Genomic DNA, 17,149 nt, shown 5'->3' with positions numbered 1-17,149 from the left:
TTAAAAAAACTAATTATTTTTTTTTCTAAACTTGGGATTTTTATCTCAATAAGGTGTATGATTGTTCAAACTTTGCAATTTTATTTTAAATTAAATACAATTTTTTTTTAAAAATAAATAATGAATAATATAATCTTTTAAATAAAGAATTATTTAAACAGATTAAATATTTTTGTGTCATAAATAAGTGCGAAAATGAAATATGAATTATTCATCTGCACAACTAAAAAGAAAGTTCCTATTTGCATACACAGTAATATTATTTTTAAAAAATATTTTATTATTATTTTTTTTAAATATACATTACTTGATTCTATGACACTTTTTTTTTTAGTTTACATCAAAAATTATCTTGATTTTTGATACTGTTAATGTAATACAATCAATTTTATTAAATTCTACAATAGTGATTTCTAAAATCAATTTTAAGAGAATAAAATATACAAAATTTATGCATAATTATTAGAAATGTATACCTTTTTTCTCATTATTTATGAAGAAAACTTTGTTGATTTTGTTTTCCATCGAAAACTTCCAACGCCACAAAAAAAAATGCAGTTATTGCTGGGCCAAAGTTTTGGAATACCTAGAAGAATTAAGCAATCATTATCCATGAACTGCTAATGAATTTGGTACTGCTTATGATTTTCATTTTCTCCTTTTCTACTAGTTAACAGAGTATTTTGAAATCATGGTCTTCCTTGAAAACCAGTTCTTACTTATTCTTATAAGTAAAGATCAGCATTCTCTGAATTCCGTTCTCCAAATTTGAACAGTGATTGGGTTAAATCAACTAGTTTAGTTTTGGGCAAAAATATACTAATACGTTTGGTACTTATATCGATTAAATTTAACGATTATTAGCTGAGATTTATATACTCACTGAAATATACAAAACTTTTTTTTTTTTACAACGGAGTAAAAAATGTACATTGTTTCATTTGTACATTTATTATTTTTGTATTATTGGTTCAATAGTTTTAAATTTATATTATCTGATTATATTTTTATTCAATAGTAAAAGAAAAAACTACAATAACTGTTTTTATTTTATGTTTTTCATTAAACGAACAACAAAATTTGTGGAAATCTCATTCGGATATTGAACCGGGATTCATGTTCCAGTTATATGCACAGAAAGGATTCCATATAGTTTTTTGCATTTTTGTAAAGAACTTTAAAGTTATATATTTGCATTTGGGTTAGCAATATAGTTGTTATATTATACATATAAACCACTAAGGTCAAAGACTTGAGAAGAGTTAAATATACCCGCATATCATGAGAAACAAAAATAAGTTAAATGTACCTCAAACATAATCCAGTAGACCCAGTTCAATATATATTTTAATAAAGTTAATTTTTTTCTTCTTGTTATTTTGTAAGTTTTGTATTCACTTGATCCAAATTTATGTATTAAAACTATAAAAAAAGAAGCAATTAATTAACAGTCAAGCCTAATAATTGGAGAAAATATTTCTGGAAAACATACTTTACAATATATAATGTATATATATGAAGAAACAAACCAGGTAGCAAAGTAATTGGCAATAAGGGGTCAATGCTTTGAACTTAATGCAGAAGACATTGTAAAATAATTATACCCATAAAATATTAAAAATACATTTTTAAGGAAAACTAGAATTTACTTACAATACTATTAAAGCTAAGATTAACCAACTCTTGTTCAATAAAAAACATCAAATGGCTGTAATAATTTAGTAATATTAAAAGTTTTTTTTTTTTGGTAAATAAATGTAGCATAAAAGATTTTAATTTTGTATAAATGCATTAATTTATTTTGTTTATTTGGATAGCAATTAATTGGAAAACTAAATATGTTTGAATTAAATTTAATCATGGAAGAAATGTTGAGAATAAGATTCCAGGAAGCTTAAAAAAAGAAAATAGAAGCTACTGAAACCTATCGTCAACTATTAGAACTTCATATAAGCTTACCATTATACTATATTAGAATGAATGTAATATTCAAAATTATATTAATATTAATAATAAAGTTTGATGATTAAAAAATTGGTTAAATATAATGTTCTATTATTGATAAAAAGTGTTAAACAAGTAATAATTAAAGAACTACTTTAAACATATGTAGAGAATTGTCGCGCGCATCCACTTGGCGCAGTCATTTTGCTCTTTGTGTATAGCAAACAGCTGACTGGTCTGATCTGAGGAGTTAACTTTCCCTTGTGTGAATTTTTTTTTCTTTATCTGTGTATTCGTTCATTTTTAACTTAGTTTGTTGTAATTTTTTAGTTTTGTTTTTTGTTTATTGTTCTATTATTACCGTTTATTGTTTAATGTCAAAGTAAAGTAATCCCAGGTATGTACAATGGCTTCGGGTTGTTGTGGTACAAAGAAACAAAAATTGAACAATAATTCTAGTGTACCTTGTAACGGCACTGCATCAGTCATACCGAATGGTATAAGAACGAACGGTATGGTCGCGCATCCGGACATGTGTTTCTATTGTTTTGACGTTCTCTACTGTCATTTACACAGTTTGGATCCACCAAAGTCACCAGATTTTTGCAATGATCCATAGTGAGTTAATTTATACCGTTTATTTTATTTTATTTTTTTTAAATTTTCTATAAAGTGTAGGTGTGAATTCATCATAATACTTTACAGCCCACTCTTCGTTACCTGGGAGATTGGAAGAGATCGAAGATTAAGGGGTTGTATTGGCACTTTTAATGCTATCAATCTTCACAGTGGCATCAGGGAATACGCAGTCACCAGGTATATTTACAAAATTTATTTTAAATTAAATTTTCAAACGTGAAATAACTTGTAAGAACATACGTTCTGAAAAATGTATGTAAATCTTGGCCTTTCATCAAGTTCTTGGCTTTAAAAGCTAATGAAAGCATTATGCACAATTTCAGTACAAACTTTCCTGGGCAATACGCTGAGTTTTAGAAAGTAGGCCTGTTATGTTAAATTCGTTTTCTCGAGGTTAGTGCCCCTCTTTTTTATTGTAGATTCTTTGTTTAGGTTTTCCAAGTTTTTTTTTATTTTCTCTTTTTTTTTTACCTCACTTGAATTCAAAACCCTTTTTTCTTTTGTTTACAAATTTCAATAGGGCATTTCAATGTTTCACATTCTATTGACCCGCGTTAGAAAAGGTATTGGGATTCCTACAGTAATTCTATTATAAGCTTTTGCTAGGAATATCCATTTTGAGAATCTTTGAATCCGAAAATGCGGTTTCTACAAATTGGTGTACATAAATGTGGGGTGAGCTACAAAAATCGAACACTGAAAGTAGTGCAAAGTTTAAATTTGAAATTTGGAAATCAAGAATCAATCAGGATCTGCCACTTTACCGAATGAATTTTTCATTTTTTTTTTTTTTTTAATCATCTCGAAAATTTCTTCGATTTTTTAAAATTAATATTTAATTCTCATTATGTTCGCATAGGTCTATGTTTTCCTAAGAAATATCTTTCTTAAGGCAAATCTGTGGAAGAGGTAGGTTCTGTGATCCCATGAATCCGAAAAAGTAGTTATTATTAATAAATGTTACGTTTAAGTGAACACACGTTCCAAAACGAACAATTGTAGGAAGTTTATTCCTTTATTAGAGGGTTTTATAATTACAATCGATTCTTCATTCTTGAAATTCAGCTATTTTTTCCTAATTAGATTTAATCCTCTATCAGCAATTTGATTACATTCTAATTAATTAATTAATAAAAAATAGTTACATTGAAACAAAAAATGAAATAAAATACATATCTTTTTCTTATTTTATTTTTATTTTTTAATGATTTCATCTTATCAGTTAAATTTCTTTCCCGAGCAGTATTTATTTTAAAAATATTACGATTTTTTTTACATTCCCATAAATATATGTACATGATCCACGTCAGTAGCTAGATGATATTGCTAAGGATGTCAGGAGACAGTTAAGCAGCGAGTTTTCTGTTACATTGGGAGATAAAAGAACTGAACGATTACGGACGACAAATTGCCTAAAATACTGATTACCGCTTTAAGAATAGCCATTATCGCTAGCGTAGACTGCCCTTTTTGTTCAAAGAAGCGACTTCCATTGAGAACTAAGCTTATCACCGGCTATGACGTTCACGAACAATCAATTCCTTTCGATCATTGCTGATCTGCTCTAATAGAAAAGTTGAACAGAGGGCAGAAGATCACTTCCAGTGTTATTGGACTTATTGTCACTAATGACAATTCGAGCTCGATATTTTCAGCCACTTAGAAATTCTTACTATACCAAGTACAAAATAATATTTGTAATTCATTGTATCTAATAAATTCATTCGTATTAAAAGTTGCTTGTACATAACATGAGAGAATATAGTTATAGTAATATTTTCTAGCTTTAATTTTCCCTTTAATTTCATTATATACTTTTTCAAAATCTATTAGCTTTTTTTTTCGCCCCGTAATTTGCTGTTCTGTCTTTGGCCACTTTGTCTTGTCAGTGTATTTTGGTTGAATTTTGAATGCCCGGAGAGGCCATATTTATGCTTTACATAGAATAGAACTCTGCCCTTTCTAATTGTAACTGGAGTATGCATTTTTAGGCTTAGAATAATGTGTCCATTTCACTGTAAACTTCCCACCTATGTGGTAAAAATTCTCAGAATACAACAAAAAAATAAATCCCAAGTATCGTTGTAACGATATCATGAGTAACAACAAGAATTGAAATTGGAGAAAGATGTAGAAGTTTACCATACATTTTCATTCAGATTTCTTTAATACTAGGAACTATTTTAATCCTGAAAAAAAAGGCAACCAGTTGGTGTTGTAATCTATGCCACCCTAGCTAGACAACTATTTAACCCCTCATCGGGATCTTATCATCTTTTATCTCTAGAGGTAAACAGATTAATGTCATAACTGCAGATAGGGGTATATAATATTTTCATAGATAACAGTTTTTGCCACTTTAAGAAAAATTTATAAGCATTATATAATTGAAATAATGATGTAAAAAGAAGAAAAAAATTTGTTATGTACAATCAATCGACTTTCTCTAATATTATAACAAGATATTCTTCAAATTTAGAAATTTTAATAAATTTTAGATGAAAATTATTAGAAACAAATGAAGTTCAACTTAAGTCTTAAGAAGACTGTAAGAATTCAAAAAGTAGCCCAGTGAGATAGAATTCAAACTCTAAATTTTAGCAAATATTCAAACTTTCATTAGTATTTTTTCGAATTAGAACCTCTCTTCAAAAAAAAATTCTCCTAAAACCAAATATAAAAGATCTGGAAAGCTTTCTTTAAGACTAAAACTAGTGCAACAGGGATATAAAGTTTAAAGAGACATCTTTGGAAAAAGTATCAAATAAATGAATAATCCATCCCAGTCATTAAATTGGTATTTCCAATTGAACAACAATTTTTCATCGTATTTAATTCCCCCTTTATAAATGTGCAGGACGTAAAACCTTATTTTGTAATGCTTCTTTATAGAAAACACCAACTATTACTCCCAGAAATGAACAATAATCGATTTTTTTTCCCCCCAATCAATTGAAGCATCAAGTTTTTAAGGGCTTTCTGCGAGTTGTAGCTTTTGTTGTATTTGGTTCATACACAGAACAGGAACAATTTCTTCTCACTTACAAGGACTTTAAAACAGATATTTATCGTGAAAACTTTAAACCGGATATATAGTATGATTACTTTTCCCTACTTAGAAAGAGACAGGGAAAAAAATAAATGTTTCAATTTTACTTATATTATTGCCAGATGTATGTATGCATACGACCGTGTATTTCTTTACTGATTTTAATTCAAGGCTAGTAATGATATTTCCGAATTCCCAAGGCTTCAGTGGCATTGACCATTATTTAAGAGCAAGGTAATCCTTCGCCTAAAATTGTTTGTACAGCATGTTTTTAACTCATTCTTTATCACTTAAAATATTCTGTATTTATTTAAGTTGAAAAAAAGTAGATTTTATACAATTTAAGACAGTCAGTTTAAAAAAAATTAAGAACTTTTTTTGTTAAGAGTTATAACTTTTATCTATTTGATGTAAAAAATAAGTAATTTGTTTTACCTGTATTCTAGCACTTGTTATAAACATAACATGTTAATTGTTTACCTCATTAGTAAGCAGTAAAAAACATAGAATTCATTCGTCTACATGTTCACTTCAAATTGCTTCATTAATACTACTTAAAAAAAAGGGTTTATTGCTAATAAATTGTAAAATGATAAATAAAATCTAAAGTTTCCTTTTTTTCTGTACGTTTCACAATTTTTTTGAATAACCAAGTTTTCTAAAAATGATTTTTTACCAAAAATACGTGTATAGCGGAATCTGGTATGGAATTTTCTTTTGAGGAATTGGTTACCCTGGGGGGCAAACCAAATCGAAATTTAAAGTTTCAGTTTCTAGTGATTTTTTAAAAATTGTTTTTAGACATTCAAACTCACACAAGTGAGAGAAAGAAAGACACCCACTTTTTTGGGGGGGGGGGGAACTCAGGAGACCATAAAACGGAAACACGAAATCGAAGATTTGACCACGATTGCAACACTTCCCTTAACCATTGATAGTAAAAAAAAATATATATATATCTAGTAACCCCAAATCAGCCTACTTGATAATATCCAGTTAAAATATGCTCTATAAACTCTCTGGCATGTAACGTGCAGAAATGATGCAACACCCGCTGTCTCTCACGTCATTACGGTCAGTTGGAACAGGAATTATACAGGCACCTGTCAAACATATTTATCCCTCTTATCCTGATAAGTTATTAATTACTGCTAAGATAACATTGCACACACATTACAAACGGCGGAAAATGAAGCAAAAAGTCTGGCAATTAACCCTCTCTTGACTTCCTCTATTTACAGTTTCCCAGTGTTTTCTTCAAATATTTACTCTTTTTTTTCACTTTAGATTTTCTATATTATTTTTCCAGAAAATTTTCTTTATTACGTATAACCTGAAATTAGCTCATAACTATTTTTTTATAATTTTTTAGGCAACATTAGTTGGAGAAATTGCGATCGGAAGATCATTGTAAAATGTGTGTTCTGATCTCCTACGACTTGATGTTTTAATTATAAGGTCGTATCAAATTTTAGAAATGACTTTTTTTACTGAAAATTCCCTTTTTGAGGTTCCATGTGTTAGAAAAATTGTTACGAAAATCTAACTCTATTTCACTTAACTGCCGCTGCAGCAAGTACAGCGATTTTATCAAATGTTCCGTTTTCTTTGGAAGTCTTCTGAATAAAAGAAAAATTAATTTCAAGGAAGAATTCTGTTGAGTAGTTATGTCAGGGAGAATTTAATGTTTCAAAAAAAAAAAAAATTTGAAATTTGTACCACTGAACTTTGAGATTTATACGAAGAGAAAATCGTGTATGTGATCACTCCAGACGTTTAATGTTGGGAGTTGTTACTGGATTGGCCGTATCCCGTGCATAGGCCATCGTATCTAGGAGTTAATAGGTTCTTGTCGAAATAACACTCTAGGCTTCCTATAAATAAACATTCCGATCTGCTTTTGAATGACACCACACACTCCTAGATACCCAGCTCTTTCAGTTCAATGTAAACGTTTTCTTCTGTAAACTAAAACTTCTCGACTGCATACACTTCAAACAAGTTTTTTGGATCATCTTTTCACGTGAATCATAAGAAGTACGACCACATTTAAATTCTGCTGCAGCCGTCTATCATCATTAAAAAGTGGATGAGCCAAAACCTTGTAAAAATATTTTTCGAAGTTGGGCGATAAAATTGCCCCAAAACGAAGCATTTCATGATAACATTTAGACATTTTTACAGATTTTTGTCTTAAGATAGTTTTGGGTAAAAAGAGATGGGTTAAAGTTCCCTCCAAAATTGCCTTTTAAGTTTAATGTTACAGTCTCATCATAATTTATAATATTGATAGGAATTAAGTTCGTAAAGTAACATGTTCAAAGTTTGAAACTTATTCTGTAGCTCTTAATGGTTTTAAATGTCTTTATGAATTTTCAAATTTAATTTGAAGTTTAAAAATAATAAAGATATGAGTCATGCAAGTGTTCATACTTTTTTTAAAAAAAATTATTATTAATGTTAATTCCATACCGATCTGATATTTTCTTGTTTTATATTTTTACAGTGCGGTAAAAGATTCCAGATTTAATCCCATATCTCGTGATGAGCTCACCAAACTTCATGTATCCGTGTCAATTCTACGCCATTTTGAGGATGGTGCGGATTACACGGACTGGGAAGTTGGTGTCCACGGCATTAGGATAGAATTCCACAATGAAAAAGGAAATAAACGGACTGCCACCTACCTTCCGGAAGTTGCCACTGAACAAGGTAATGTCTGCTTTTAATTATTTTTAAAAAAATAACTCGATAATACTACAAAAATATATGCTGAATTGTTGAAAATGTGATTAGGTCAAATCAATTTTTATACTTTATTGTAAAAGTATTAAATAAATAATTTAAGAACTAATATGTTTCTCTTTTCTGTATTTCTTTTATTTGATTTATTACTGTATTCCCTTCCTCTTCCTCAGATAAAGTGGATCAAAAAAAAGTCTAGGCAAAATATTAGTAGCCTAGAAAAATAATAGGGCTTAGCAAAAAGTTAAGACTTTTTGCGTTTTATTCTTTCTTTAAGCTGATTACTTGGCATTCGGTTTTCAGCATTTTATTCGAACTGATTAAAAAAGATTAGTAAAGAGGAGGCAATGCTTTGTCGTCCATGTGTGCTGCACAGAATCGGTTTAAAAATTTCAAGGCAGGAGACGTGCCTTGTAAGAAAAGATTAGGGATCCTGGGTGGAACTAATTTAAGATAAGATGTAAAAGCTGATTCTGGATCAATTACAAGAAAACTTGCTAGCGGATTGGAAGGGTCTCATAACTAGGTATTTGCACAACCTTGGAATATGTCTAAAAGGACTATCCGCCAACACGGCTAAAGACTCAGCTGAAGGTTGGGAAACATTTTAAAAATGTGCAAATGCTTTAAACTTCTTAAAAATTCAAGGGGCTTGCTATTAAATTAAGCTAATTGGGTCGAACTTAGACGAAGTGATGTATTTCCAGACAGATCTTGATGAGCGAGGTCTACTTCATCAGAACTCTTCTTCAGTACAATTGGATGGTGGGGTCTTCCGAATGATTGTACACCGCTTGCAACTGACTCCAAAAAAAAATGTACAAACGGAGTTTGTACTTCTCTTCTTCGCGCTGCTTATAGTCATTAGCCAATCCTCGCTCCTTCTAACCACTACGTTTTTCGGATCTTCGGCACATTTTTGGCTGGGCAAAATTTTTACTGCGGAAGAGGAGGTGAAGTTATTGAACTACTTTTCTCATACCAAAGAGAAATTGAAATACAGGCAAAGGATTGAAATATTTCTGTGGGTTAAACTGTGAAGTTCATCTTGTTTCTGTAGCACTTATTGAAGTAAAAAGTAGAAAAGCTCAAATGCTTTAAACTCAAGTACTTCGTTTGATGCCGCTTATCTTTTATTTTTACACTTTCTTGTTTTCCGTCTCAAATTGAACTAATTTTGATGTTGATTTTTACCATTCTTCTTAGAATTTTCATCTCATCTTTGATGTTATTTACTAATTTTTTTTCTTTTTTTCAGAATACTGGGTTGTAATATCTAGTCACAGAATTCCTTAAAAAAAACAAATCTGGACTGGAGAGATGGGTTTCAAGTTATAGCGAAGTTTATAATAGCTTAGCATTTTTTTGTAAATTTAATTTTTCGTCTTTAATATTAGTTATTTATTATCTTGATGGTCAGTGAAGCAAGATTGAGAGCACACACTTCTTGCATCTTTTAATATTTAGAGCAGAATTCTCACATTGAAGATTTCTATCAGGGTACTTTCAATGAAATGAAAATTTTCTGTTTCATTTTAAGTATTTTATAACATGATCTTCCGTAGGCTTTATCATGGGAATAATCTTTTTTGACTATTAACTAGTTTTTACGTCGCTTTTTAAAGCCATTGAGCAGTTCTGCTTTTAAAGTCCTGAAGGTAGTACTGCTCCGTCATTAAACTAAAAGTTATATTGCCTTCCATACGTTATATGGTTTGATCTTAAACTCACCAAAAAAACCCTCAACAGAAACAATCACTTGCTAACTTGAGCACTTATTTTTTGAAATCTATTTCAATGTTTTCGTTATATCTTTTAACTTGAAAATAAGAAATTCGTGATCTCAGAACCTTTCTTTATTATCCAGCAAGCTCTCGACTTAAAATGTTACCGTCGAAAGATAAAGAGTGGCAAGTTACTTAACACATATCCCGCCAGAATTTGGAAATCCTCCCCAAATTCAGATTTGAGCTTCACCGATATATCTGTGACCAAATATTAGATCTCAGTATTCAGAAAAAAAAAAAAAACTTAATTTCAAAGAAGTCTGAGATTTATTAAAAGAAAATAAATAAATAAAATGAAATAATAACTTTTTAATTAAGAAGATTCTGATTTGGACATTTGACTGGATGAAGTGTACTTGTCTTTGAGAAACTTTAAGCATCATTCTGAAGACACAGCCAACAATCATGGAAGAGAAGATGATCAACAATCTGGCTAATTGCAAAATTGCTAATTGCAGCTTTCTTTTTTTTGTGTTGTACAAGAATATCTCAGCAAAAAAGTTCATGTTTTAGATTTAGATTTTCAAAAGAAGTTTCAAGAAAGGCATCGCTGAACAAATTCGAATTCGGCAGGAAAGCCAATGGATATAGTAGATATCCAGCGGCCAAAGAGACTTTACAAGAATCATTTTCAGAAAAAGAAAAACCTCAGGAGATTCCAGTGGAAGTAAACTAGGAAAATACTATTCTTTAAAGAAGAGGAATTTAAAAAACTAAAAGTTATAAGGAACAAGCTTCTACCAAAGTTTTAGCTTCACTGTGAAGAATCTGAATCAAGTTCTAAAATATTTTTTCCTCCAATGACGTCACTTAATGGTATGGTCAGAAATACAGTGTTCAAGCGTCTGCAGAATTAATGGAAAATTCGCAGTAAGTACTGAAAGTAAGTGCAAAAATGGAAATCTTAAAGCATCACTTAGAATTACAACGAATTGTAGCTTAATTTAAATAATACTTCTTGTACTGTATTTAAATATATGTTCTGTTTATAGTAGGGTTACAATTTAATACTTTATTTCGAACCAAGCCCTTTGGTATAGAAATCTAATCAAAATTAACGCAGACGTTGACATCATTAAGGCGTAAATAGAGTTTTAAAGAAGCTTATGTGAAGTACATTGATAACCTATTTTTCCCAGATAAAGTGGGGAGTCGGCAATAACGTATTATTATAACCTTTTCCGGGTTGCAACTGACGGCATCCCCAAAGCATTTACAGATGCTTTTCCAAATTAAGAGAACCAGGCTGAAGGAAGGAAGAGCTCTTCCGTGTGTCCGGAGTCTCATCCTTCTTCCATGCAAGCCCTCCACAGATATTACAAAGATTACACTCCAAATTAAAAAGTTGGATGAGTTTCAGGGAAGGTGTACATCCTTCTCATTACATTCTCTAAGGTCAGGCAAATCAAATCGGAGAGGGAAGCCGTCATTATAGATGACCACTTGTTAATAATCCAGAAGCAGTATTCTTTCTTATTTACCGGTTTTCATTTTTAAAGACAGCCTAGGTAATTTCTTTTATTATTATTTAAGGAAAACGTGTCTTTAAAAAGAAAGCGAATTGGTTGATTGTTTGGTAAATGGCTTTTAGTGTAGTTAATAAAAGTTAGCTAATAACTTTGTCTGTATCTGCACCATTACGAACTATTTTATTCCACTTTCTGGTTTCTAAGCGTTCCTAATCTTCGAAGAAGGGTATATCTTTTTAATCAGAAAGGCTCCTTGCTCTGGTACCGTCTATTTCTACGGCAAGAGCTGTATGTGTAAAAATTATGTTTTCATATGAACTGAAATTGTTGAACATATCATCTACCTCTTACAGTCTAGGTACAATATGTTGTGTGAGTTTTAAGACTGAGGTCCCCGCAGGAACGCCAAAATCCCTAAAAATAGTGGATAATCCACTTCCCCCTAGGGGAAAACTAACTTCTTACTTACACTTTCACTTTGGAGAGTAGAAATTGTTTTCACAGCCGTAACGTACATTTAACAACTAACCATGCCATTCTGCCAAGTCATTCAGAAGGTATTAAAATTCTGGAAAAAAAAAAAATAATATACCATTTACGACCTTAAAAAAAAATAAAATAAATAATAATAACAAAAATAATGATGTTTTTTATTTGTTTTAACATAGAATACCCGTTCTAGGTTGGGACCAAATACAGACCATTGATTCACTGTTAAGAAAAGGAGGTTTCAAGGGAGTAGTTACTCCGGATATCAGACGAGGCATAAAGCTCACTCGCTATCAATCCGAGAAAGTTTCTGTCGGATATCAGGACTATGTCAGGTGAATTAATGAATAATGAAATTTGATTTTTCAAATATATAGTAATAAATATACTTTTTTTAAGAAGTATTCTTTTTTTTTTTGTATTTTTCATCTGTGGACATTTTTTTTTACCTCAGAACGCACTAATTTCAATATAGCCCGATTAATTTATTTCTCTATAATGTTATTTTTGTATTGTTGCTCAACTATTGTTAAAATTTGAATAGTACCAAAAAATTTTTATGCGGCTTATATGTAATTTTAGCCCCGAATTTAAACGGTGGTTTAAAGAATTGATCTTTCTAAAGCTGCCAAAACTCAAGATTCTTCGAATAATAATATCTGTGAACAACTTGTCTAGAATGATATATTTTTTACATAAGATTTAACTCTTTAAGTTTTGAAACCACTATTTCCTCCTAGTTTCCAGGACTGAGTGAAACAGTTAAAAGTGTTTGTGAAGATAGCTCTTAAACCTCAACATGTATGGCTATTTTAATAAATCCGATGGAACTCAGCTCCTGGCACAAGGTCGCAACTAGGTCATGCCACATTTAGATACTGTCGAGCGAGAACTTCTTGTGGTTGATTTTACTACTGGGCAGCTCCAGAAAGATAGTAGTGTTGAATGTGCCATAACTGAAATTTTCATTTTTTTTTTTTGCAGGTGTTGGCGAGGAGGCGCAGCCCCACCGGGGGTGGTGCAGACAAATGGCCATGGAGGCGGCAGCCACCATCACAACGGCCACCATAGTGGACACAGCCGGCGCTGCTAGCGTGGGCGAGGGGGTGGGGGACCGCCGCCTCCCCTGCCCCCCCATCACGCTGCACACAACCACCACCATCACCACAACCATCATCATCATCATCACCATCATCACCACACCTCATCGCGGAGGCAATGACTCGCGGCTGTTTGGCTGTTGGCCGCGGCGGCCGCCATCCTGGCCCATCTGGTCATCGCTCCAGCACACCGTTTCTAGAGTCAAGGGTTCCAATTAATTATTCTCTTCATCAGCAGTATCGTCATTATTATTATTGTTATTTTCCACAATATTATTATTATTATTTTTACTATCCATCTATACCTAGGCCACATGTGGTATCCAACATAGAGTTAGAATGGTTTTTATTACATTATTGTGGACGTAGATCCAATTATATCCACCAATAATACCGTAAACTCTGGCTTCCTAAGTCATTTTTTGATTTTGTATTATTGAAGTATAAATAGTGTATAACCTTGTTGATTCCTCCCTTATACATAGAAGCATGCTCATCCTTTTAAAAAACATTTCTAGTAGGCTGAAGCCAATGTAAAATAGATTTGTTACAGTAAAAATCTAGTATCTGTTTTTAATTTTACGGAGTAAGAGAAATGAGATTCCAACAACACATTTTAACTAATTCAAAATAATGAGAGTTCCAACAAAATTTCTTACCAATTTTTCTACTAGTCCGGGTACGCGCTATAAGTCGCATTCAATTATTTAGCCACAGAAGGTATTGTTTTTTTTACTTTATTTTAATTGAAGTGATTCTTTAGAAGTTGTTTTTTTCCAACAGCCTGTGGGAGACCTTCTATCTTCTGGAAAGTTAGGCTCACTTATACGATGCCCAACACCCTTTAAACAGGCCTATCTTCATAATCGACCAAAATTTAGGCAGCATTTATTTCTGATTAGAATCCTTTCACTAAAATACTAATTTCCTGACCATAGTTCGTGACATCACATCAATCTCGAAAATGAAAGAAAACTTGGATTTAACTACGAGTTAAGATTTAATATATCTACCTTCCGGATAGATATACGAGTATTTAGATGTACGTAAAGCGTTCCAATAAACTTTCCATCTCCAATACAGCCCGGTAATTGCGATTATGAGCAAAAAGCTTAAATTGGAAACTGATGTAATTTGTTTGTAGAAAAAAAATTACTTGTTCTATAGATCTATCATCTATAAATCTGTATCATTTAATTAGAATCTCGAGAAATAAGAGCTGACAATTTAGAGTCTAGAGATCTCCATATGATCTGTATAGAATCATAGAACACATAAATATATTACTTACACTACTACAAAATAATAGCTCCCACACACATCCTTTTACGACTTTAACGAACCATTACTAAAGTAACTGACAACCAAAGATGTTTATAACCTTAAACTAGATAACCTTTCGTCATAACTTTTTCACTTTTGGAGAGGTATACATCTGTTGTCATACTTTTTTTTTTCACTCTTTAATTTCTAAATTTTGGAACCCATTGACTCTTTGGAAAAAGTGTTATATTTAAATAGTTACATGAAAAAACAAACTTATTCATTATCGTAAAGTAATTATTTAGAAAAGACAAGAGAAAAAAGTGGTGATGTGGTTTTATAAAGATTTTTCTCATTAACATATTAAAAAAAATAAAATAATGAATAAACATTTTTACAAAGACAAAACAAATATAAAGTAAGCGAAAAAAGAAAAAAAAAAGGATGTAAACTAAAAAAAAAATATATATATAAAAAATTATAAAAACAGAAATTATGGACACCTGAAGTGTACGCATTTTGCTCACTGTGTACTTATATAATGTTTTATCAAATAAAATAATAATAATAATGTAAAGATCATAACATAAAAAGCTATTGTTTTATTTTGGATTTAATTTTTTGTAATTTTGCCAAGAAATAAAAAATTGTGCTGAAGAAGAGGTAAAGTAAGATAAACAAAGAGAAATAGTAATTAGATAAATTAATCATACAAAAAGGAAAACTGACAATGTATGTATAAAAAATAGGGTCTTTTACTAAAGAAATATCGGTTATAAACTGGTGGCGATATTGTGAAATTATTTTTATTCATTATTTTACGTTTTTTTTTTTATAGTCATGGAACTTTTCACGTGGCTGAATAGGAAAAAGATTGCTCGAATTTGGTGATGGTCAAAGGCACTTCGCTATCTAAATACCCTCTTTCTATTCCGTGGCTTCCGAAAATCAAGCAATCAAGAAAACAATTCAAGCTTTGCTAGATTCAGACTTACTTTTCACAGACTACTCCCCAAAATAATAACTTAAGACTATGGTATTGTTCTTTATTTTCACCAGGCTTTTCCTTCCTCCTATATAGTCGTTGAATGAATATTTCTATTGAAAATACTAAGACAGAAGAGTTATTAATCAACTCAGTAAAAATTAGTTGCCTGTTGCTTGTTAATTTTGTGATTCATTTGCAGCCAATTGAGGTGCATTGGGGGGTTCTTCACTTGTAAAACCTAGTCGAAGTTTTCAGTCTTCAGGTTTTTCTGCGAACACGAGAACTAGTAAGTCCATAGAGTCTATCCTCTCCCCTCAAAAAAAAAGAAAAGGGTTAACTTCAACTTTCCGGGTGAGGAATACGACTTTCCAGAATAATGTTGCTTCTTAATTTGGTGAGGGAATCTCTCACATCATTTCACAGGTACGCACGCATTCTGATGGGCTTCATTGTCCACTTGTAAATAACATTTCTCCTGTACAGGAAATCTTTCTACATATTTTGCGAAAACGTAAGACTTTTGATGAAAATATATTTATCCACTTTACAAAAAAACTAAAATAATTATATAATAGATGCAAATTCACAAATGATTACGACCACAGCAAACTACTGAAAAAGATAAATCTTAGTAGAAGACCCATTCAAAAGAATTATAGTAATTAATAAAACTACAGAGGGCCAAAAAATTAATAAATTAATTTTGGATTAATAAAGAAAAAAAAACATCGAAAAATATTCGTTTTAAAAATGGCTACCTCTAGTAGAAAGATAAATATAGCTCAAGGCAAAATTTATAAAATCTATTAAGAAAAAAAATAAAGAACTAAATTTCATTTTGGAAAATTAATAATTGCAATGTAAAAAAAACAAAATTTATTCCCTTTAATAACAAAAATAATATAAAAATACCTCTATTAGTTATATTTAACAATTTTTTAAAAAGTCATTATAATAATTAACGTGGGCTTTGTACTGGTTGTTTGCTATCATCTTTAATTATATATTTTTTTCTGTAAAAGTAATGAAATGTGGGGAGGATAATTTAATATGCAAACAAGAAGCAAATTGGAGATAAAAAAAAAAAAAGAAAAATTCATTAAAAATATTAATTCAGTTGAATTTAATTAAAAATAATAATTATAATTTGAAAGTCGGTGAAGATGTAATAGTTAAGGATCAGTCTTTGGTAATTTTTTTTTACATCTAGTTTACTATACTCTTTTGAGTGCTGCTGAATTTAGTTTAGGAATGAATGAATAAGAAGTCTTTGCACCATCTAAACAGACAAGTAGCACTTCTAGGCCTAATAATATTTTATGAAATTGCTGAAATCCGGGATTATTTGTTTTTGTTTTTGAAAGTGTATGCCCTTATCCAACCTAATTTGGAACAATGGATGTGCTCGCGCTGTCTGGAGATAAATTGGAGTCTATTTCAACTTTTTAACACGGAAATTCCATCACATTCTATGGCCATTTGGTTCAGTTTCAGTTTCTATAGCAAGTGTAGACTGTTTTTGCTCAGACTGACGCAAGTACGCGATAGATAATTTTCTAAAAGTATTGCTTTCTTGAGGAAATCGATTGATTAATCCATAGAAAAGTTCTTGCCTATTTAAAGAAGCATTCTTGGCTAAGATGCCAGCTAAAGTCTGGCTCCTAAAATTGGATAAT

General features: G+C 30.9%; 1 protein-coding gene and 1 long non-coding RNA gene across 2 annotated transcripts; one reads left to right on the top strand and one right to left on the bottom strand.

Annotated features, from left to right (window-relative positions):
• Positions 1–412: 412 nt before the first annotated feature.
• On the bottom strand, positions 413–12,204 carry LOC141458597 (uncharacterized). Its single transcript, XR_012461074.1, has 3 exons — positions 12,103–12,204; positions 1,310–1,422; positions 413–586 (listed from the first exon to the last, which is right to left on the bottom strand). It is a non-coding gene; the product is annotated as an uncharacterized lncRNA (long non-coding RNA).
• Positions 2,138–15,803, top strand: LOC141458583 (uncharacterized protein CG5902). The gene is made up of 5 exons (XM_074136808.1): positions 2,138–2,562; positions 2,650–2,760; positions 8,139–8,344; positions 12,316–12,457; positions 13,107–15,803. The coding sequence occupies exons 1-5, from the start codon at positions 2,351–2,353 to the stop codon at positions 13,213–13,215; spliced, it is 780 nt and encodes a 259-aa protein (XP_073992909.1). The 5' UTR covers positions 2,138–2,350; the 3' UTR covers positions 13,216–15,803.
• Positions 15,804–17,149: the final 1,346 nt, after the last annotated feature.

This window comes from Rhodnius prolixus, unplaced genomic scaffold (genome assembly GCF_049639745.1).
Source record: "Rhodnius prolixus isolate KJV_2025 unplaced genomic scaffold, Rpr scaffold_5, whole genome shotgun sequence".
Taxonomy (NCBI): Eukaryota; Metazoa; Arthropoda; class Insecta; order Hemiptera; family Reduviidae; genus Rhodnius; species Rhodnius prolixus.
This window is presented reverse-complemented; position numbering and strand designations above follow the sequence as displayed.

What these genes read in the sequence shown, in the direction of transcription:
- LOC141458583 (XM_074136808.1), top strand. Translation starts at nt 2,351, where the DNA reads ATGGCTTCGGGTTGTTGTGGTACAAAGAAACAAAAATTGAACAATAAT. An exon ending in GATTTTTGCAATGATCCATA is followed by an intron (nt 2,563 to 2,649) that starts GTGAGTTAATTT and finishes AATACTTTACAG; the next exon opens with CCCACTCTTCGTTACCTGGG. An exon ending in AGGGAATACGCAGTCACCAG is followed by an intron (nt 2,761 to 8,138) that starts GTATATTTACAA and finishes ATATTTTTACAG; the next exon opens with TGCGGTAAAAGATTCCAGAT.